This window comes from Panthera leo, chromosome B1 (genome assembly GCF_018350215.1).
Source record: "Panthera leo isolate Ple1 chromosome B1, P.leo_Ple1_pat1.1, whole genome shotgun sequence".
NCBI classification, from domain to species: Eukaryota; Metazoa; Chordata; class Mammalia; order Carnivora; family Felidae; genus Panthera; species Panthera leo.
Window position 1 is genome coordinate 15,583,424 of NC_056682.1, and position 24,855 is coordinate 15,608,278.

The 24,855-nt window shown below is 40.8% G+C and overlaps 1 protein-coding gene across 2 annotated transcripts in view; it reads right to left on the minus strand.

The window, feature by feature from the left end:
• The window catches only part of CENPU (centromere protein U), a 48,628-nt gene that overhangs the window by 7,128 nt on the left and 16,645 nt on the right, over positions 1–24,855 (minus strand). The window contains exons 5-12 of one of the 2 annotated variants that reach the window (XM_042934291.1): positions 24,788–24,848; positions 24,097–24,339; positions 17,354–17,420; positions 16,618–16,716; positions 16,178–16,286; positions 3,896–3,974; positions 3,632–3,679; positions 2,452–2,513 (exon numbers count right to left, since the gene is read on the minus strand). In XM_042934291.1, the coding sequence (XP_042790225.1) occupies positions 2,452–2,513; positions 3,632–3,679; positions 3,896–3,974; positions 16,178–16,286; positions 16,618–16,716; positions 17,354–17,420; positions 24,097–24,339; positions 24,788–24,848 (768 nt within the window). The remainder of the gene's footprint in view (positions 1–2,451; positions 2,514–3,631; positions 3,680–3,895; positions 3,975–16,177; positions 16,287–16,617; positions 16,717–17,353; positions 17,421–24,096; positions 24,340–24,787; positions 24,849–24,855) is intronic. The other variant, XM_042934292.1, reaches the window with a different exon arrangement.

The following is a 24,855-nucleotide window of genomic DNA, read 5'->3' on the forward strand; positions in this document are numbered from 1 at the left end:
AAAAAAGACAGTCTCTTTAACAAATGGTGCTGGGAGAACTGGACAGCAACATGCAGAAGGTTGAAACTAGACCACTTTCTCACACCATTCACAAAAATAAACTCAAAATGGATAAAGGACCTGAATGTGAGACAGGAAACCATCAAAACCTTAGAGGAGAAAGCAGGAAAAGACCTCTCTGACCTCAGCCGTAGCAATCTCTTACTCGGCACATCCCCAAAGGCAAGGGAATTAAAAGCAAAAGTGAATTACTGGGACCTTATGAAGATAAAAAGCTTCTGCACAGCAAAGGAAACAACCAACAAAACTAAAAGGCAACCAACGGAATGGGAAAAGATATTTGCAAATGACACATCGGACAAAGGGCTAGTATCCAAAATCTATAAAGAGCTCATCAAACTCCACACCCGAAAAACAAATAACCCAGTGAAGAAATGGGCAGAAAACATGAATAGACACTTCTCTAAAGAAGACATCCGGATGGCCAACAGGCACATGAAAAGATGTTCAACGTCGCTCCTTATCAGGGAAATACAAATCAAAACCACACTCAGATACCACCTCACGCCAGTCAGAGTGGCCAAAATGAAGAAATCAGGAGACTATAGATGCTGGAGAGGATGTGGAGAAACAGGAACCCTCTTGCACTGTTGGTGGGAATGCAAATTGGTGCAGCCGCTCTGGAAAGCAGTGTGGAGGTTCCTCAGAAAATTAAAAATGGACCTACCCTATGACCCAGCAATAGCACTGCTAGGAATTTATCCAAGGGATACAGGAGTACTGATGCAGAGGGGCACCTGTACCCCAATGTTTATAGCAGCACTCTCAACAATAGCCAAATTATGGAAAGAGCCTAAATGTCCATCAACTGATGAATGGATAAAGAAACTGTGGTTTATATACACAATGGAATACTACGTGGCAATGAGAAAAAATGAAATATGGCCTTTTGTAGCAACATGGATGGAACTGGAGAGTGTGATGCTAAGTGAAGTAAGCCATACAGAGAAAGACAGATACCATATGGTTTCACTCTTATGTGGATCCTGAGAAACATAACAGAAACCCATGGGGGAGGGGAAGGAAAAAAAAAAAAAAAAAAAGAGGTTAGAGTGGGAGAGAGCCAAAGCATTAGAGACTGTTAAAAAACTGAGAACAAACTGAGGGTTGATGGGGGGTGGGAGGGAGGGCAGGGTGGGAGGGAGGACAGGGTGGGTGATGGGTATTGAGGAGGGCACCTTTTGGGATGAGCACTGGGTGTTGTATGGAAACCAATTTGACAGTAAATTTCATATATTAAAAAATAAAAAAATAAAAAAATAAAACCTTTGAAAGAAAAAAAAAAAAAAAAAAAAAAGAATAATGATACACTGCAGGTTTCTATGCCTTCTCAAGACATACTTTTCGACTTCTAGAATTGTATCTAGAAAAGGAACCAGAGGCGCTGGTCTGTAAGAGGTCTGATTCTCACTATCCTGCCATAATAACCCACCTCCCAGGACCACGATAAGGAGCTAATACATAAAGCATTTCAGACAGTGAGCGGCACGCACAGGAAGCTTAAGTGCTATTTTCTTTGGGCCTGAGTGAGCAGACGCTCCGCCAAGGGCCAGCACCTGCCCACAGACTGGACTGGAGAACAGTGAGCTGGACACCCAATCCCACCCTCTCCTAGACTTCTGGCATTCTCTCCTTTAAAACTTGGTACTATAATTGTAGGCCATCTTTTCCGATAATACCACTTTCTCGCCCTATTTTAAAACGCCTACAAAGAGCAGAGAGGAGATCTGCTTCTCTGGCCACTGCTCTCCCACAGCCCTCAGCTCACACGACGGTCCCGTCGCACAGAAGACCACCCACAACTACGAGCTGGTTGACTGTCGGCGGCAGCAAACCCCAGGCTTCGTAGCCACACATGGGGACAGCCCCGACTGTGTTCCCGGCCCCACACGTGGGGACAGGTTCACAGGAGGGCTACGCCAACAAGAACACGAACACAAGCCGGTAACACTTACGCAGCACTTACTGAATGCCGGCCACTGCGAGGCGCGTGGTGTGTATTTATTCACCGAATTCTCTCAACACCCCGGGAGGGGCAGGTATTGTGCTCGTTTACCAAGGAGGCGCTGAGGCACCGGGAGGTTGCACAGCCAGTAAGTGGCAGACCCTGGATTCGAACCCAGGCAGTCTCGTGCCAAAGTCCATGCGCTTCATCTGTAACTGGGCCACCTCTCGGGCTGGAGTTGAGAGAGCTGATAGCAGACAGATGAAGGCTGAACTCTTCTTTGCTAAAAGCTTCTACTCAGCCACATAACCTACCTTCACTGAGCTTCCGGGCACAAAGAAAACCTGGGATTTCAAGGTAATACGGCAGATTTTCACAGCCCCACGTGATGTACTGTGATTCAATCCTTGCAGCTAAGTTCTCAGAGGAGTCTGACGTTATCTTACCGGAGCAGTTCATCCTGGAGTTCGAGCAAACGCTGCCTTTTCTTCTCAATATCTGAAATAATCTAAAGTAATACAATAATTTGTTAAAATAACTCCCTCAGTGTTTGAGCACCGCTATGTACACTGTACCAGAGTCTAGAAAAACAGTGGGAAAGAGACTGCATCCTCCCCCTCGCGGAGCTTCGGTCTAAGGGGAAGACAGACATTACATATGAACAGCAGGTAACTACAACCTGTCATGTGCTATGGAGAAAAAGAACAGGGAACTCTGGGAAATAGGGTATCTAGCCCAGGACAATTCTGAGGAGGAAGTGGGGGCCAGATCTTCACTACCCTGTGAGCTACTGGGTAAGGAGTCTGGATTTTATCTGGGTACACTAGGGAAATACTGAAGCAGGAGAGTGTCCTGATACAACCTGTATCTAAGAAAGAATACTTCCATAGAACAAATTTTATTATCTCAGCCATCACCTTTAGTGACTACCAGATCCACGGCTGGACCATTCCCAGGGGCTTGGAAGCCATGCGGAATTGACCGATAAGAAAATAAAACTGAGGGAAAAAACCCAACAAAGGCTTGTAATCACTGAAATGAATATACATTTCAAGTCTATTTCTATTAGAAATGTAGAGGGGGCTGCTCTTCAGTCCTGGATTCCTGCAGGCTTAGAGCTCAGAGGTCATCTGGTCCAGCCGCACACTGGTGTTCATGGGCTTGCTTCTCCTCACACACCTAGTGCTAGAGTTTGCAAGAAGGTGGTACGACATCAAAACAGCAGAACCAGGACGAGAACGGAGGTCGCCTAACCCTTAATGCTGTATTCTTCCCAGGCTGTCCCTCTACGTGGGACATGGGACAGTTCTTTATTCCATAAGGTTTTATTTCTTTGACAGCCACAAAAGCAATACATATATATTACTTAATACTTAATAACTAGTAACAACTTAATACCTTGTAAGTGTCATTTTGGGCTTGATGGCCATTTTAGGCAAGTTAGGATCCCCATCCCTTAGCACGCATTAGTAGGACCCAACCACAAATCAACCCGATACAAGCCTGACTAAAAAAAACATCTACAAACTGAAGGTCCTAAAAATCGAAGGAGTCACGGCTTTTCTTAACCCTGCACATGCCAGAGTTCTATATGACCGTGTGCTTCTAATCACACGAGGGATATACCTTCGTGTTCTTCCTTTTCAGGGTTTTCGACGTCTGGATGTCTTTAAGCTGCACAAAAGAAAAAAAATACATACTTGTGTGTTTTCCAAAATTAAACTGTTTATTAACTTACCAGATATCACATTTAAAGACCACATGTGAAACACGAATAGTTCGAGTGAGTTCTTTACCACACCGCAATCTTTTCTTAGATAACTAACTGTATGCTGCCCCGCGACTGGCAAAAACAATTCAGACCGACAAACTTATGGTCTGTGAGCTTACCATTTTGAGGAGTTCTTCTTCCATATGAGCATGAAATTTTTTGATGGCTTCCTTACAGATTTTAGATTCTACTTTTTGTCTACAGCAGGAAAAAAAAAAAAAAAAAGGATCATACTAGGTATCATACAAAGGATTTTGAAAGGTGTGTTTCATTTGCTTAGCACATCAACAAACCACGATTTGGCATATACCGTTCCGAAGAAGACGGCCTGGCTAGCGTGCAGCCTTTTCTCAGGCTAAAAAAAGAAAAAAAAAAATACCGGACAGAGTCTCAGCAAAAGAGAACAGCAAATATTTTCCCCTAAACCTTCAGGGACATGGTTACCTGAACTTCCGGATACGAGCCACGCCCACAGGTGAAGGCGTGAGACGCAGGAAAGGCTCACGGCCCGTGTTCACCCTTTACTGTCCTGCCACTAGTGTGGTCATCGGATGACCGGCAAGCCAGCCCCTCCCTGCCCGCTGACAACCAGAGGGATAATCGTGTCACACGTCCGGACTAGCCAACAGGCGGCGAGAAGCCAGCCGGACTGGTAGCCACAAGTCTGGTCCCTCAAACACTTACAAAGCTCACCCACACAAAGTGGTTCCGGTCCGTCATCAGGACAAAAGCCTCCGAGTCTCCCAGTTCGGCACGCTCGTGGCCGAACGGCAGAGCCACAGTGCTATGCGGCAGCGGGACAGCAGCTAAGCCCCGATGCTGCCTCGGCGCAGAAGGATACTGGAGTGTGAGTGTGTGCTTTCCGCCGGAAGTAATAAATACCTGGTATGAGTGACAGGTCGTTACAAAATGGTTTCTTTCTTGGGGTAAATCCATGAGGAGGCAAAGTCCCTCAGAAGAAGGGGACCGAACTAAGCGCTACACAAGAGAAGGCCCGTATGTCTGAATATAGATCTCTGTAGAAGTTCTCATCAAGACTGTTAAAAGGTATGTCTAGTAACATCGGCAAGATAGTGGAATAGGAAGCCCCCCACACCAGACTCCCCCACAGGGAAACCAACTTAGTAACTATATATGGCCAAAAAAGCCTTGTGACAATTTCAGAAACCAATTAAGTCGCAGGCAAGTTCTAAGTCAAGAACAGTCATACTGAAACAGGTGAGAAAAGCTGTCTCCTATCAACTTCAACAGCCCTTCTCCCAAGCCAGCACAGCTTGGTTGAGCCAAGAAGCTCCGTGCGTGGTTTCTCCCTTGGGAAAGAGAAGAGTGCAACGTATGTCCAATGTCATGGCTTTTCGGGGGGCTGCCCAAGGGACCCCTTTCCACCTCGCCTGATTTGGAACGCTAACGGAACCAACATACTTCAGATGCCTGACTGCCGTGGAGAACAAAGTCCAATGGCTTTCTACAGCGACAGAACTGGCAATGCTGCGGACAGGGGATCAGGAAAAATGGCCCAGCTCATGCCTTCCCTTTTGGTTGCGGGGGTGGGGGAGGGCGGGGGGAGAGAAGAGCAAGAACATTATCCATCATTTGGAATGGTTTCTGTGTCACCTGAAGTATGACAATGGTGGGAACCGAAATAGTTTGGATGCCTTTGGTCACAGAGACCAAAAAAGAGCTCAGCAGCCTGTTGCAGAGAGCTCTAGTCTTCGGAGATTACAGATTCCTAAGAAAGAAAGAAGCAAATCTCTCCAGTTGGCAAATCACATGCACAAGCCCAAAGATACATCTCTCAGAAAGGACTGAGGGACCACCAGAACTGAGGGACTGCCCAGGCTGACTGGTGAAGGTACAAAGCCTGTACAAAGCCGGTATGTAAAGACCAGGAGAGGTGGCTGCTTTTTAAATGTACACAACACAGCAAAAAATAACAAGGCACTAGAAGAAACAAGAAAACATAACCCAAATAAGTGGGGGGAAAAATCCCCAGAAACAGAACCTAAAGAAAGAAGTGGAGATCTATGAATTTGCTAACAAAGAACTAAAAAATGATCACCTTAGTGAAGTTCAATGTGCTACAAGAGAACACAGATGAATAAACTAAATCGGGAAAATGATGCATGAGAGTATCAACCAAGAGAACCTATAAAAAGAACCAAACAAGTTCTGGAACTGAATAAGATAACTGAATTGAAAAATTCACTAGGCGTGTTCACAGCAGATTTGATCAGGCTGAGGAAAGAAATGGGAAACTTATGGATGAGTCATTTGAAATTATCAATCAGAAGAACAAAAAGAAAAAAGAATAAAATGGAAAAAAGCATGTGGGATTTACAGAAAACATTCAACACACCAAAATGTGCATTATGGGGAGCAGAGAACTTATTTGAAGAATGGCCCCAAACTTAGCAAATCTGAGGATGAAAATGGACACCCAAATTCAGAAAGCTCAAAAAGCCCCCACCTAAGAGGAACCCAAAGGGGCCCACACTGACACACATTATATTCAAACTGTCAAAATTCAAAGGCAAAAACAGAATCTTGAAAGTAGCAAGAGAAAAGCACCTTGTCGTGTACAAGGGAGCTCCCACAACACCACCAATGGATTTCTCAGCAGAGACACTGAAGAACAGAAGGTGGCACGGTACCTACAAAGCACTGAAGGAGAAGTGCCAACAAGAATACCGTACCTGGCAGAACTGTACTTCAACAATTAAGGAGAAGTAAAGACTTTCCAGCTAAACAAAGGCTGAGTGGGTTCATCATCACTAGAACTGTCTCGTAAGAATTACTAAGGGGAACCTTTCAAGTTTAAACAAAAGGGCACAATACAGTAACACACAGGCACATGAAAATAGAAAGGTCTGCTAAAGGTATATATACAGATGGATACAGAAGCCCATGATACTGGATAGTGATGCATAAATCACTCTTCATACTGACAATAGATTTTAAAAGCTATAAGCATAAAAATAACATGAAACTGTGTCAATGGTTAAAACTCTAAGAAGGTGAGGGGCACCTGGGTGGCTCAGTTGGTTAAGCGTCCGACTCTTGATTTCTGCTCAGGTCGTAATCTCATGGTTTTGTGAGTTTGAGTCCCGCATCAGGCTCTGCACTGATAGTGTGGACCCTGCTTGGGATTCTCTCTCTCCCTCTCTCTTTTCCCCTCCCCTACTTACACTGTCTCTGTCTCTTTCAAGATAAATACATAAAAACTTAAAAAAATATGTAAGAAGGTGAAACCTGCAACATCAGTAACAAAGTGTTATCCCCATATGGTGGGGGAGGGAGACATAAAGAAGTGGAGTTTTTTAGGTGATTGAGGTTAAGTTTTTATTCTTTCTTTCTTTCATTAACGAATTCATTTATTTTAAGTAGACTTCATGCTCAGTGCAGAGCCCAATGCAGGGCTTGAACTCACAACCACGAGATCAAGACCTGAGCTGAAATCAAGAGTCGGATACTTAACTGACTGAGCCACCCAGGCATACCTAAGTTGTTACCATTTTAAAGCAGACTGCTATAAGATGATTTGTGCCATTCCCGTTTGGTGTGTGCACACGCGTGCGCGCACACACACACACACACTCGACAGAAGCACAGAAGAAAATAGGAGAATCAAGGCACATCACTACAAAAAAGAAATCAACAAAACACAAAGGAAGGCTATAAGAGAGGAAAAGAGACAAAATAACTATAAGACTTAGAGAAAACAAAATTTAGTAGTAAAATAAGTCAATCACTACCAGGAGTCCCCCAATCAAAAGCCACTGAGTGGCTGACTGGATTTTAAAAAAAGGATCCAACTATATGCTGTCTATAAAAGATTCTAGTTAGGTATAAGGAAATACACAGGCTGAATATGGAAAAGATATTCCATCCAATGATAACAAAAAGAGAATGGTGGTGACCATACTTATATTGGACAAATTATACTTTTAGTCAAAAAAAAGTCACAGAAGAAGGAGATGATATAATGATAAAAGTGTCAATTCACCAGGAATATAGAAAAGTTATAAATATATATGCACCCAACACTGGAGCACCCACATATATGAGTTAACAGAACTGAAAGGGAAAATAGGCAGTAACAGTAATAGTAGGTGATTTCAATACTTCACTTTCAATAACAGATCAAACAGAAGCTCAATAAGGAAACAAGATTTGAACAACACTATAAACCAAATGGATCCAACAAACCTACATAGAACATTCCACCCAGTAAGAACAGAATATACATTCTTCTGATAGGCACACAGAATATTCTCCAAGACAGATCATGTTAGATGATGAAATAAGTCTGAACCAATTTAATATGATTGAAATCATACCAAGTATCTTCTCAGACCACCGTGGAATAAAACTAGAAATCAACAACAAAAGGAAAACTGGAAAACTCACAAATATGTGGAAATTAAACAACATAGTCTTGAACCAACGAATCATTCAAACAAGAAATACAAGGGAAATTGGAAAATATCTTGGAACAAATGAAGACAAAAACATAATGCACCAACACTTACGGGATGCAGCCAAGGAAGTACTAAAAGAGAAGCTGATAGCAGTAAATACCTACATTAAATAAGAAGAAATATCTCAAGTCAACAACCTAACTTTACACCTCAAGGAACTAGAAAAGGAAGATCAAACTAAACAACAGCATAAGACAGAACAGTAAAGATGACAGCAAAAATAAATGAAATGAAAAATAGGAAAAAAATTAATGAAACTAAGAGTTTTTTTAAAAGATCAATAAAACTGACAAATCCTTAGACTAATACAAAAGGGAAAAGATGCAAAAAATGAAAGGGGAGGCATTACAACTGACGCTACAGAAATAAAAAGGATCATAAGAGACTACTATGAACAATTATAAGCCCACCAATTAGGTAACCATGAAGGAATGCATAAACTTCTAAGAACATAAAACCCACAAAGACTGAATCAAGAAGCAATAAAAAGTATGTTCAAACCTATAGCTAGTAAGGAGACTGAATCACTAATCAAAATCCTCCAATTTAAGGCCCACAAACCAGATGACTTCACTGAAGAATTCTACCAAATATTTGAAGAATGAACATTAATCTTTCTCAAACTCTTCCAAAAACTTTAAGAGGGGGGAAACACTTACAAACTTATTTTATGAGGCTGGCATCACCTTGCTACCAAAATCAGACAAAGATACTACAAGAAAAGAAAACTAGAAAGCAATATCCTTGATTATGGATGCAAAACTCCCCAACATAATACTAGTAAAGGGAATTCAATAACACACTTAAGTGATTATACATCACAAGAAAGTGGTACTTATGCCTGGAATGCAAGGATAGTTCAACAAATGAAATACAATCAACATAACACAATAACAGAATGAAGGACAAAAGCCTCATGCTCATCTCAATTGATACAGAAAGAGCATTTGACAAAATTCAACACCTTTCATGATAAAAACTCTCAGCAAACTAGGAATAGAAGGAAATCACATCGATGTAATAAAGGCCATATATTAAAAGCCTACAGCTAACATCATATTCAGTGGTGAAAAGTTAAAAGTTACTGCTCTCAGATCAGGAACAAAATGGAGATGCCTCTCTTGCCATTTCTATTCAACACAGGACTGAGAATGCTAGCCAAAGCAATTAGGTAAGAAGAAGAAATAAATGCATCCAAATCGGAAAGGAAGAAGTAAAATGATCTCTGTTCACAGAGGACATAATTTTATATGTAGAAAATCCTGAAGATTACACACACACACACACACTGTTAGAATAAACAAATTCAGCAGGATTGCAGGATACAAAAATCAACAAAGAACAGTTGCATTGCTATGTATCAACAATGAACAATCCAAAAAGGTAATTAAGAAAACAATCCCATTTACAATAGCATCAAAAAGAATAAAATACTTACAAACAAACTTAAGGAGGTAAAGTATTTATACACTAAAAACTATAAAACATTGTTAAAAGAAACTGGAGATACAAATAAAGAGAAAGACCTCCTATGTTCATGGACTGGAAGATTTAATTTTAATACTATTAAAATGTCCATACTACCCAAAGCAAACTATAGACTCAATGCAATAATTACCAAATTCCCAATGGCATTTTTTGCAGAAATAGAAAAAAAAAATCCTAAACTTCATACATAATATCAAAGGACACCAAGCAGCCAAAACAATCTTGAGAAAGAAAACCAGTGCTGAAGGCCTCACACTTCCTAAGTACAAAACATCACAAAGCTACTGTAATCTAAACATTACAGTACTGGCATAAAGACAGACATACAGACCAATGAAAGAGAAGAGAAAACTCAATGATAAACCCTCACATATATGGTCACATAATTTTCAACAAGGATGCCAAGGCTACCCAATGGGGAAAGAAAAATCTCTTCAACAAATGGTGCTGGGAAAACTGGATATCCACATCCAAAAGAATGAAGATGGACCCTTACCTTGTACAAAAGTTAACTTAAAATGGATTAAAGACCTAAATGTAAGATTTGAAACTACAAAACAGCTGAGAAAACACAGGGGAAAAACTTTATGACATTAGCCTTGGATTTCTTGGATACAATACCAAAGCCACAGGCAACAAAAGCAAGAATAGACAAAATGCGACATCAAACTTCAAAACTTCTATGTGGCAAAGGAAACAATCAACAGAGTATAAAGGTAACCCAAGGAATCACAAACAATATTTTCAAACCGTATGTCTGATAAGGGGTAATATCCAGAATATATAAAGAACTCCTACAACTCAACACCAAAATAACTCAAATTTTAAAAAGGGCAGAGGATCTGAACACTTTTCAAAAAAAAAAAAAAGAGTATATACATGGCCAACAAGCATATAAAAAGGTGAAAATGGATAAAGGACCTGAATGTGAGACAGGAAACCATCAAAACCCTAGAGGAGAAAGCAGGAAAAGACCTCTCTGACCTCAGCCGTAGCAATCTCTTACTCGACACATCCCCAAAGGCAAGGGAATTAAAAGCAAAAATGAATTACTGGGACCTTATGAAGATAAAAAGCTTCTGCACAGCAAAGGAAACAACCAACAAAACGAAAAGGCAACCAACGGAATGGGAAAAGATATTTGCAAATGACATATGGGACAAAGGGCTAGTATGCAAAATCTATAAAGAGCTCACCAAACTCCACACCCGAAAAACAAATAACCCAGTGAAGAAATGGGCAGAAAACATGAATAGACACTTCTCTAAAGAAGACATCCGGATGGCCAACAGGCACATGAAAAGATGTTCAACGTCGCTCCTTATCAGGGAAATACACATCAAAACCACACTCAGATATCACCTCACGCCAGTCAGAGTGGCCAAAATGAACAAATCAGGAGCCTATAGATGCTGGAGAGGATGTGGAGAAACGGGAACCCTCTTGCACTATTGGTGGGAATGCAAATTGGTGCAGCTGCTCTGGAAAGCAGTGTGGAGGTTCCTCAGAAAATTAAAAATAGACCTACCCTATGACCCAGCAATAGCACTGCTAGGAATTTACCCAAGGAATACAGGAGTACTGATGCATAGGGGCACTTGTACCCCAATGTTTATAGCAGCACTCTCAACAATAGCCAAATTATGGAAAGAGCCTAAATGTCCATCAACTGATGAATGGATAAAGACATTGTGGTTTATATACACAATGGAATACTACGTGGCAATGAGAAAGAATGAAATATGGCCCTTTGTAGCAACGTAGATGGAACTGGAGAGTGTGATGCTAAGTGAAATAAGCCATACAGAGAAAGACAGATACCATATGGTTTCACTCTTATGTGGATCCTGAGAAACTTAACAGAAACCCATGGGGGAGGGGAAGGAAGAAAAAAAAAAAAGAGGTTAGAGTGGGAGACAGCCAAAGCATAAGAGACTCTTAAAAACTGAGAACAAACTGAGGGTTGATGGGGGGTGGGAGGGCGGGGAGGGTGGGTGATGGGTATTGAGGAGGGCACCTTTTGGGATGAGCACTGGGTGTTGTATGGAAACCAATTTGACAATAAATTTCATAGATTGAAAAAATAAATAAATAAATAAATAAATAAAGTAAAATAAAATAAAATAAAATAAAATAAAAAGGTGAAATGCAAGACAAATCATCGGGGAAATGCAAGTCAAAACCAGAGTGAGCTGTCACCTCACATACATCAGAATGGCCACCATAAGTAAAAGAGATGACATGTATTGGTGAGAAGGCAGAGAAACTGGAACACTGTGCACCGTGGATGCGACTGTAAAACAGTGCAGCTATGACGGTAAACAGGAAGGAGCTTCCTCAAAAAGTATAAACCCTATGGCCCAGCAATCCCCACTTCTGGGGACGGATCCAAAGGAACTGCAAACAGGATCTTAAAGAGACATTTGCACACCCATGTTCATTTTAGCATTATTCACAACAGTCAAGAGGCAGGTGGATGAATGGATAAAGAAAAGTGTGCTATATTCATACGATAAAAGATTAGTCAGCCCTAAAAAAGGAAATCCTGTTATGTGCTACAATATGGATAAGCTTTGAGAACATGAGGCCACGTGAAATCAACTGGTCACAAAAAGAAAAATACCGTGTGATTCCACTCGTGAGGTATCGAAAGTAGTTACGCATAGAAACAGTAAGTAGGTTGCTAGGGGCTGCAGAGACGGGGAAATGGGAAATTGTTTAATGGGTAGTTTTGCAAGAGGAAAAAGCTCTGGATATTTGTTGCACGACAATATGAATATACTTAACACTACTGAATTTATACACTTAAAAATGGTTAAGATGATAAATTTTATAATTAAAAAAATACATCAGCTCCAGCTTTAAAAAAAAAAGTATTTCTAATATAAATATGAAATCATGATTTTAAGATGTTAAAAACATAAAAAATTAGGAAAACCGGTTAGGCCTTTCTGCATATGGCTTATAATGTTGATAAATTGGTAGACTGTACCATTGAAAATGGTGATGGTCTACATACAAGAGTCGGACACAGCTCTTTCAAATTCTAGTGCCCTAAAAATCTGGTCACTTCGCTACAAATAACTAATTGAATCAGTTATAGAATAGCCTAAGTTTGTAATGTTTGCATTTCATGGCATACTTCCCTAGGTATATGTACATTGGCAAACTGCTTACAATCAATCAGTAAGTCTTTTAACAAACTATTCATGTGTGAGTTCCAGATGAGTATTAAAAATAGAAGACCCTCAAATAGTTAACTTGATTCTGAGAAAACACAACTTTTCACGTGGTCGAGAATACTTTATATCAGGAAAATAAAACAAGATCAGTGATTCTACCAGAATCACTGGGTATGACAGAAACACAAGGGTATTTTATCATTTTAAAAGTCTACGGGGTGCCTAGCTGGCTCAGCTGGTGGAGCATCTGACTCTTGATCTCAGAGTCATGAGTTCAAGGCCATGTTGGGCATGGAGCCTATTTAACAAAAAAAAAAAGTCTAACAAAAATACTATACCTCTTCTAAATTTTTTTTTTCTTTTGAGTGGGGTGGGGAGGGGCAGAGGGAGAGAGAGAGAATCTTGGCAGGCTCCAAGTTCAGCATGGAGCCCAATGCTGGGCTCGATCCCATGACCCTGGGATCATGACCTGAGCCGACATCAAGAATCGGATGCTCAACTGACTGAGCCACCCAGGCACCCCTAAATCATTTTTTTTTAAGTTCATGTTTTGAGGTGGAGAGAAAAAACAAGCAGGGGGGGGAGGGAGGTGGGCAGAGAGAGAGGGAGACCAAGGATCTGAAGGGGCTCCATGCTGATAGCAGAGAACCCGGTGTGGGGCTTGAACTCACAAACTATGAGATCATGACCTGAGTCGAAGTCAGAAGCTTAACCAGCTGAGCCACCCAGGCGCCCCCCTAAATCATTAATTACATCAAAAATATATTATGCTAAAATTCAAGATACTGCCATTTTGCCACAACATCAGAAATCTATAGTAAGTCTCTTCTTCCTTTAGAAGAGATGTATGAATGGGAAAAGGGTAACACAGTCAAGATGGTCTTGGGTATGGTAAGAGACCTTCTGTACCAATTTTAACAGCAAACTGGCTTTAACACATACAGTAAGTACAGAAGAGTAAAACAGATAATTCCTACAATGATAATGATGAGTTAGCATGACAGGCTGGCTCCTTTCCCTGAGATCAACCCCATGAGAACCCCAGAGCGAAAATCCCCTCTCAAAATGGGTTGAGCTGTGAAAATCCCCGAGGTGAGAGGAAGAGGTGTTTAGAATGTGTGGTGGCTGTGACCCAGGGCAGGAAAGGAGCTGTCAAGGTTGGCTCCTGCTTCTTCCCCCGCATGATTCTCACAAGCCGCGCTTCCCTAACTGCTGCAGCCAATCAGACCTCTGTCTGCGTCTTGCAAGAGTCAAAGCTGGGCTGTGCTTGTGGGGCCTGGAGAGAAACAAGGAGACTAAGTTTGGGCAGCTGCCTCCTCCGCCTTCCCCCACCAAACCCCCAGGGCTGGAAAATGATCGTGTAAGGAGCGTATCTGCTCTTCACACTACTTATGTCTGGAGGGCAAGGCTAAGTCCTGACCTGACAGGTTACTTTGGGGGATAAGTGACCGAGGCTTCCCACCTAGGCCTCATCTACCCCCATCCCTTGCACTCCCAGGAACCCAGGGATCAAGACTCGGTCTTCCCTTATACACACTGTCTGACAAAGAAGCTGACTGGGGCAGGGGTAAATAAGCTCATAGGCTGGGGAATAACGCACTGGAGGAACACGACTGTGTCAGAGAAAACAAACTATCAGATCAGAAATTGTAACAGAAGCAGGTATCTCATAATAGATGACTCAGTAATTTGACTTTAGCCTAATAAATATTCTAAAGAGGACAGCAGCAACGTAAGACATAAAAGAGAACCAAATAGAAATGTTAGTTAAAAACTCAGGGCTAAATTTAAGAACTCAGTAGCTGGGATAAATAGCATAATGGATATATCACAGAAATAAGTTAGCAAATTTCTAGTTTCAGGATTGAGGAGATCTAGAAAAAGCAAAGGGCAGGATAGAATAGAGGACAAAAATATATTTTGGAATTAAAAAAAGAAGAACCTTAGATCCAAAAGGTCAGGCCCCATATAGTGAAATTTAAGAATATCAAAGACCAAATATTCTAAAAGCTTATAGAGAGAAAGAACACAGCACATGTAAATAAGACTTTGACAAACACCAAATTTTCCAAACCAACACTAGAAGACGAAGGAATAGTACTCCAGAGTATTTAAGGAAATGATTTAGAACCTAGAATAGTATATCCAGCTAAACAGTCTTTCAAGTTCAAAGTCACGACCAAAATAATCAGAAGGATTTAGAAATTTTACAACATAAAGAGCCACACCTAAAAGTGCTGGATGAAGCACTTAACTAAGAGACATATCCAGAGGTTGTTACAAGAAATATATGAAATAAAGGTGATCAGATAAATACCTTAATAAAGTTTATTATCTTAAAAACAGAAAGAGAAAACATTTGTATATCTTACCCCAGAATTAAAAATCTCTAGGTATTATAAATATGATGGATTTTTGGGTAGGGGAAGGGAGAGGTGAAAGTTTTTATTAGTGAGGAGTTAAAAATTCTATTTTTAACAAAAGTCAGAATTAAAAACCTCAAAAAGGAGAAAAAAATCTAAGAAATCAAAATAATATATCAACACATTCTTCTAAATGTATTGATAATTATAATACATGTAAATGGATTGAAGTCAACAAAGACACACTGGATTTAAAGCTTAATATTTCTTATTAAAATTTTTTTAGGGTCAGACAAAGGCTATGCAAATTCTGGCAAATGCCAGCAAAAGAAATCCAGTGACACAACAGTAGTATCAGATAAACTAGATTTTAAGCCAAAAAAAAAAAAAAAAAGTTTTTAGGAATGGAGAGGGTACTAGAGAAGTATAAAATGTTTCATCTATGAGTCAGAGCAATTTTAAACACGATGTCCTAACAAAATAGTCTCTAAGTATATATAGCATAAATTGATTAAAAGAATCAAGAAAAATATGGATTCTACACAGATCCAATAATTAGAGAGTCTACATAAACCCATGAATTAGAGTCCCCAGATTATGTGCTAGGCCACGAAGAAAGCCTCAAAATTACAAAAAATATCACCAAATTTTCTCACAACATATTTAAGATGTAAGATAAATACAAAGAAGTCACGTATTTGGGCGTATAAAAACATACTACTAAATAATTCACAGGATTAAAGAAAAAATTATAACGGAAATGTAAATATATGTAAAACTATGCGATGATGAAAATACGAGGTGTCAAAAGCCATGCTTTTGACAAAAGCACGAGTCGTGCTTTAAGGACAATGTATGAGGTGCATGTATCACAACATCAGAAAACTTACTTATACTCTAGGATGGTTTTCTCAAATGCAGACAAAACAACATCTAATTCCATGAGATCACTGGCTTTCTTTCCTTTTAGACACCAAATATGAACACAGTCGGACGTATCTAGAATATGAAGATAAGTCAATTTAATATACTGATTATCAGTCTTTTGGCTCTAGGTCCAGGGTCCTGAAAGCCCCACACAAAAAAACTTGTCCTACCAAATGGCCAAAAATAGCTTCAGCTGAAGAGGCACATAAGGGGAGGCATGACTCACTTCCTATCCTGGTGCAGAGTCTCACAGATCCTGTCTACACTGTCACTCTAACTGCTGTCTCCTTGTTTCTACTGAAAGAGTCTGAAGTACTGCTGACTCTTAACTACCTCGTTGTACCTTTTATGCAACAGTCTGTTGTTACCCAACACTACTGGTAATAGAGCTCTTTTTGGTTACCTGTGATTCTACCTAATAGGCCACTTCTAGCACACGTAACGGTTACTCGATGTGATTTAGTCTCAGTCGTGTGTTGTAAGACATTAAGTTCTGGTACCTCTGTGGATGAAAGGTCATGCGTTCGTTAAGATGAAATTGTAGAATACTTAAACATATGATCCCATTTCGGGGGAGAAAGTGCGACAAAAGGCTTGAAGAGTAGAGACCAAACAAAAAGCATGGCGGCTCTTTTTGGGTTATGGGTGATTTTTATCTTCCTTTCCATACTTTCCAAACTTTCTAAACATAAAGGACTTCTCCTTTAAAGAACTGTAGGAGAGGGACAAAATGGTTTTCCACCCATTTTTCAATAAACTCTTATTTGTATCGATAAAAAAGTAGAGTCAATCTCAAAAAAGTTATGCTGACTAGAAAAAGCCTATACAGAAGAGTATATGCTACATGATGTATCAAAAGAATACAGACTGTGTGATGAAAAATTAAGGTGATGAAAGGAGGTATAACAGTAAAATCTAGGTGTATAAAATACATACCGTAAGATTCTTTCACCTTTGTTGTAGGTTGAAAATTTTCATGATAGATGTTGGAAAAAATCAGTTACTACAAAGTCTCATATTTTCAGCTTTTTAAAGTAGCAATTTTATGGACTTACAATTTACTATCTTAACAACAAAAAAATAGGTTTTTAAAATGAAATTCTTGAATGACTGACAAAGTATAAAACACTATTCTGTACCTGAGTCTATGGCTTCACTTCTTGATTTCTTCCTTTTGCCGGAAAACATCTTCTTTTTCTGAGTTTTCTACAATAAAAAAAAAAAAAAAAGCAAAGATTTTTATTTAAAAATTTTCCTTCTCTTAAAACATCAGTATTATAACAACAGTATCAAACACTCTCCATTCTAGCTATTACTCTCATTTAGTTCTAAGTGGTTCATTATGTATACTGGCCAAATTAACATAAAGAGACCCTGGAAAAATTAAACTGTCTCAACACATAAAGTAAATAAAGCTCTTCATTGGCTTTTAACAATGATCGTCTTGGAGGCAGCTGAACTTTTCTTACTTAAGGTGATGTACTGCGTGGAGGCCGGCTGATCGCTCTCCAAGCCGGGATGAAGTATCGGCTTCCGAACTAGCTCTCTTGCCACAACCAACCACGGAGTCGGGGTGGGGATGAGGCGACTTGATTCAGGTGCTGGAGAGCGGGCACCCAGGACTGGGAGACCGGGGACCCCGTGAACTCCCACTCCCCCGCCCCGCCCGCGCCAGGGGGCAATTTCGACAGCAGCACAAGCTAAATCAAACAGAGCACGTAGTCCCACTCTGCCGAGGCAGCAGAGACCAGACTGGAGCAGGTGAAGCACTTGGAACCGGAGCTCAGAGGGAGCACGGGAAGTTCAGGTGCGTGTTCCCTGCGGTCCCGGAGTCCCCTGCATGCGCAGAATGAGACTACGTCAAGCTTACTAGAAAGCAGCCGGCATGGGATTCAGAACACAACAGGTAACAGGGGACAAGCCACTGGGGGGAAATTACATGCAGAAAATGCAGAGATCTCATTAAACCTCATTAAAACCTATCTATCCAGTTGAGCTAGGAGGAAGACTGCAACTTGGGGCCACAAGGATACTCTAGAGCGTGCAATCCTCAACAGGGCGATAGTTTTCCTAAGGAGCAAAAATGGGATTCTTCAGGAGAGGATGCAGAAACAATTCTTAGGTATTAAAATGGTCTGTGACTCTCCCAAGGGCCCCAGTTCATAAAGAGTAACACAGTATATTTTGGTATTAAAATTTAATTGGGGGAGGGAGTGGTTAGGAGAGAAAGTGTCTAAAAGGCTTTTTAGTCAGGACAATAACGAAAAGGATTGAGAAACACTAGCCTAGAGGAAAGCCTACTCTGGACCCACCCTCACAAACCCTAAACCCAACGTCTGACCAGATTCACTAGAAAGACACATTGTAGGCTCTCAGCAGAATTGGAAGATGATCCTCAATGATCTGGGTAACTCCTTCCCCTTGAATGTGGGGGGCACCTGCAGACAGGATGGGATAGTTGCTCCCTCGATGAGGTCACCTTACAGAAGACTCCACTGTAGCTGACTGGAGAAAACCCTCTGGCTCTGAAGATGCTTGCTGCCATACTGTGAGAGAGCCGCCTAAGACCTAAGGAGGACTTCCAGCTTCCCCCACGGAGAAGCCAAGAACCTCAGGTCTACAAAGGCAAGGACTCAAATTCTACCAACAATCTGAACGATCCTAGATGAGAACTACGTGACTCAGATCAGATTTCTGTCCTGGAGAGCACCTTGATTTCAGCCTCGTGGGACCCTGTGTAGAGAATCTGGCTAAGGCTGGCCTAGACCGGACCTATAGAAACCGTGAGATGTAAATATACGTGAAGTCACGGAGTTTGTGGGAGGTAATTTACTAGGCAGCAACTGAATACTAATACAGAGGCTGAGTCCCAGTGAGTTAGAGCTGCTTGCAAAATCCCTTAGGCTTTTTGCAAATTGACCCTAGCCAAAGATAAAGCTTTCAGAAGCTAAAGATGATCAGCCAATAAACAGGCTACCAATGAGAATAAAAGCTCAACATTCGTAAGAGAATTCAGAGTCTCAACAGCCTGTCAACAATTTCCAATACACAATTTAAAAGTACTAAAATACAAATGTTACACAAAAAAATGTGACCCATAGAGAAACAAAAAAAAAAAAACATACTCAAGAGAAACCGACCCCAAGTTAGCCCAGAACAAAGACTTTAAAGCAGCTATCATAAATATGTCTCAAAAGGGGCTCCTGGGTTAAGGATCCGACTCTTGATTTCGGCTCAGATCATGATCTCTTGGTTCGTGAGTTTGAGCCCTGAGTCAGGCTCTGTGACAGTGTGGAGCCTGCTTGGGATTCTCTCTCTCTCTCTCTCTCTGCCCCTCCTCTGCTTGCACTCTCTTGCTCTTGCTCTCCCTCTAAATAAATAAATTAAAAAAAAAAAAATGTCCCCAAAAGTAAAGAAAATGATGGCTTAATGATAGCAGAAAAAGAGAAACTACATTAAAAACAAAAACAAGCTAAATGGAAATTCTAGAACCAAAGAGCACAAAACTAAGAAGTCATTGAACAGTGTTTTAGTTTTCTGTGGCTATTGTAATAAATTACCACAACTTGATGTCTTAGAACAGAAATGTATTCTCTAACGGTTCTGGGGGACAGAAGTCCAAAATCAGTTTCGGTGGGCCAAAATCAAGGTGTTGGTAAGACAGCATTCCCTCCAGGGACCTGGCGGGGGGTGGGGGGTAAATCTATTCTTTGTTTCTTCCAGCTTTTGTGGCTCTGGCATTCCTCAGCTTGCAGCCACATCACTTCAACCACCTTCTCTGTCTTCACATCATCTTCTCCTGTGTGTGTAATCTCCCTCTGCCTCTGAGGATACTTGTGATGACACTCGTGGGCCTGCACATGGACACATCTGTAGGGGGCACCATTCACTAATTGGGGGCTTAACTGCAGGTTTTAGATGGCAAAAGACTGGTCAGTAAAATTGAAAACAAAGTGATAAAAATTTACCGAATTTGCAAATCAGAGAGAAAAAGTCTGGAAAAAAAAAAAAATCAGAGCATCTCAGGAACCTGTGGGACAATACTAAAATATACATAATAAGAGTTCCAAAAGAAGAGTCAGAACGGGATAGAAAAATTAAATTTTGAGAAAAAAAAAATGGAATTTTCCAACTTCTAGATCCAAGAAGCTCAGTAAACCCTAAAGCAAGATAAAACCATACTTAAGCACATCATATTTAAAATGCCAAGAAACAAAAGAGATAAACAGGAAAATCTTGACAGCAGCCAAAATAAACATGGGAACAATGACCCATGTCACGGCCTTCTCACAGAAACAAGAGACACCACAGAACACAGACACCTAATTAAAGAGTGGAGGGGAAAAAAATGTCAACCCAGAATTCTGCATCCAGTGAATCCATCCTTTAAAAACAGGGGTGAGGGCACCTGGGTGGCTCAGTCAGTTAAGCGGCCGACTTCGGCTCGGGTCATGATCTCGCGGTCCGTGAGTTCGAGCCCCGCGTCGGGCTCTGTGCTGACAGCTCAGAGCCTGGAGCCGGTTTCAGATTCTGCGTCTCCCTCTCTCTGACCCTCCCCCGTTCACGCTCTGTCTCTCTCTCTGTCTCAAAACTAAATAAACGTTAAAAAAAAAAAAAAAAGTAGACATTTAAAAAAAATTAAAAAAAATTAAAAAAATAAAAACGGGGTGAATAAAGACACTTTCAGATCAAGAAAATGAGAGAAAATGTTGCCAGCAGACCTGCACTAAAGGGTTGCTACAGGATGTTCTTTAGGCTGGAAAGGTATTAGAAGGAAACGCAGATCTATAGGAAAGAGAAAAGACAACTGGAAAAGAAAAATCAGTGGGTAACCATAAAAACTAGATATTTTTTCCTTTTCATAATTTCCTTAAGAAATAGCTGTTTCAAGCAAAAATGACAATATCGTAAGGTTAGGTTTACAACGTACGTAGAAGTAAAACACGTGACAAAAACAGCACAGAGGATGACGGATGGATAAATGGAATAATACTGTCATGTAATTAGATTCACGTAGTGGGAAATGGTGAACCGTCAGGAAGTAGGATGTATGGTAGGAAGTGGTAACATACTGATTCTAAGCGGACTTTGCCAGTTGAAGGATGCAAAGTTTTTAGCTTTATGTTTATCAATTTTTGAGAGACAGACAGAGTGTAAGCAGAGGAGGGGCAGAGACAGTGGGACACAGAATCCGAAGCAGGCACCAGGCTCTGAGCTGTCAGCACAGAGCTCGACGTGGGGTTCGAACTCACGAACCGCGAGATCATGACCTGGGCCGAAGTCAGAGGCTCAACCCACGGAGCCACCCAGGTGCCCCAGACGGATACAAATTTTTAAACCCAGACGCAACCACTTAAAAAAAAAAATTACTCTTAAAAAAATTAAGAGGCATAGGGCGCCTGGGTGGCTCAACTGGTTAAGCATCCGACTTCGGCTCAGGTCATGACCCCGCGGCTCGTGAGTTGGAGCCCCCGCATCGGGCTCTGTGCTGACAACGTGGAGCCTACTTCAGATCCTCTGTCTCCCTCTCTCCCTGCCTCTCCCTCCCCCTCTCTCTCAAAAATAAATAAACATTAATAAAAATAAAAAAAAAAAAATTAAGAGGATAACTGAGAAGTCAATAGAGGAAAGAAAAGGGAACACCAAAATATATTCAGTTAATCCAAAATTAGCAACAGAAAGAAAAAAACGAAGGGAAAATGGAAAACAGTAAGTAAGATGATAGACTTGAACCTGATTATACTTAAAAATTACATCAAAAGTAAATGGGCTTGGGGTGGCCATTTACTGGGTGGCTCAGTCGGGTGAGTGTCTGACTCCTGATTTTGGACTCCCTCCGCCCCTCCTCCACTTGTTTGTACACATGCCCGAGCTGTCTCTCAAAAAAAAAAAAAGCTGAACTCATAGACACAGACAGAAATGGTGGTTACTAGGGGCTGAGGGAAATGGGGAGGTGTTGGCCCAAAGATGCAATTGTAAGATGAGTAAGTTCTGGGAATGGAATGTCCAACAGAGTGATTATAGTTAACGATACTGTATTATATACTTGAAAGCTGCCAACAGAATAGATCTTAAATGTTCTTCACTTCCAAAAAGAAATGATAATTATGTGAAGTGATAGGGATATTAACTAATACCACTGTGGTTAATTTTGCAATATATGATTGTATCAAACCAACACCTTAAACTTACACAATGTTATATATCTATTATATCTCAACAAAACTGGAAAAAATAAAGACAGAAACAGGTTGTAAACAAATGGGCGAAAAGAGATATACCGTGCAAAGTGAGCATAGGAAAGCTGCTGGGTTATATGAATATCGAACACTATGTATTTCAAGACAAGGGGCGCCTGGGTGGCTCAGTCGGTTGAGCAGCCGACTTCGGCTCAGGTCATGATCTCACGGTCCATGGGTTCGAGCCCCGCGTCGGGATCTGTGCTGACAGCTCGGAGCCTGGAGCCTGTTTCAGATTCTATGTTTCCTTCTCTCTGACCCTCCCCCATTCATTCTCTGTCTCTCTCTGTCCCAAAAATAAATTAAAAAACTTAAAAAAAAAAAAAATTAAAAAAAAAAAAAAGAAATTACAAGGAGACATTTCCTAATGATAACAGAACATAATGGTAACAGCCACTCATCAAGAACATAGAACGTTAAGTAAGCATGCAATTAAAAACATAGCTTCTGTACTTGAGATAACAGTATTATGTCAAGGTTAATTTCCTGGTTTTAATCACCGCACTTTGGTTTTGTAAAATCTAAGAATTAGATTAAGATGGGGAAGAAATGTGTGGGAACTTCCTGAACTATCTGTGCAACTATAAGTCTAAAATTGACAAAACAAAGAACAAAGCTACAAAAGTCACAATGCAAAACTTCAGAGAACTAAAGAGAATCCGCAAAACTGGGATATTAACAAACACCTAAAACATCTCTTTTGTCATCAAGTAGACTATCCCCGCACCATAAAAAGACTCTACGGAGACATAATATCTGAATGCATGTCCATCAACTTGACCTGAGAGGACATTCACAGAAAACCTCCAACAACTGCCAAGTCAAGTTCACGTGGGATGTTCACCAGACAGACCAGAAAGAGGCAGATCAACATGAATACGCTTCTGTTTGCGTAGAAAGGGGACAGTAAGAGAAAATAGATCCCTCTTTGTTTATTTGAGCAGAAGGAAACTCAGGAAGAGAACACAGAAACCAGCCGAAATGTTACCTGTTCAGTGGCAGAGGAAGACGGAAAGTGGAGAATGAGGCAGCAGGAACACAATATACTTAGAATTCTTTCTGAACATGAATGAGAATTATTCAAAGCATTAAGCCAAATGGATAAAATGACATATTAAGAGCTTGTCCCAAAGATAACATATGCCACGAATTTAAAACAGAGTGTTTAGGACCCGGAAATCTTATCTTAGCAATGTTTTTCTACGGAAATGATCGAGGGTGTACACAAAGATTTAGCTAGGAAGAAATTCATGAATGAAAGCACCTAAAAATTTTTGATTGCAACCATTCATTCGTAAGAGATTAAACTATGGCACATTCATGAAGGAAATGTCGTGCACTTGTGAAAATGGCATCCCAGAACACCAAGTGACCAGGTCGGTCCACTCCGGGGGAGGAAAAAGCTCCGTTAAGGGACTGAGGCGCACAGATCAAAGAGCACGCATCTTTTACGGGGATGGGATCGTGGGTGATCTCATCCTTTCTACACCTTCTGAATTTTCTAAAATAAACATTTTTATAACAAAAATATCTATTAGCTTTTTAAAGAATCAAAGGAAAGAGAGGAAATGCTTTATTTTCCTCCTCAACATTTTTCAGTCAACTTTTTTTCTCCCCAACGGGGATGACAGACGCGCTCTTACCGACCGACTTTCTGTCGCCAGGGTCGCTTTTTCAACACCAGACGTGGCGCTAAGGGGTCCTACTCTTTTACGAGTGGTGGACTCAGCTGGTTTCTCTGGAAGTTCCGAAGATATACGCGGTGTATCTGGAACAGGTTCACATTGTTCTGAACTCATTTTCTCCGCTGGTTTAACTTTCCTTCTTATATCACCTTCTTCGGGGCTTTCAGATTCATTGCTAATGGGCTTGACGTTTCTTGCTGGCTATGCCAAGAAATCAGCATTACTGGCTTAGAAAACTCAAATGCTTACCATCCTTCCTGTAATAGTAGACAGCCTTAAAATCCACATTTCTCATTTCCCACCCTCAAGCCTGAACATAACAGGAAGATGGCAACAAAATTAGTGGGTAAGTGGGGAAACCCAGATTTAAAGGCTCCATGTAAACACTCCTCAAGTTCACTCTGCCTCTGTAGATCCCGAACTAAACACAGGAATGCTGTGAAAACTGACAGGGTACATGCGGGTTTGAGACCTATGTAATGAAAAGCACTTAAGACATAAAAACACATTTCCCTTTTTACTCGAAAAGTATCTTCTGAAACGTAATATTCTTCCTCTGCGTAAAATGTGCCCATTTTCTCTGCTTGCCTCCAATCGAGATAGGATATGAAATATGTTGCAAGATAGAAGAGAACACTCCTACACACACCTTTTTTGCGCTCATTTCTACAGACGTGTCTTCACTTGCTTCGATTTCGTAAGTGTCTGACCTGTGCG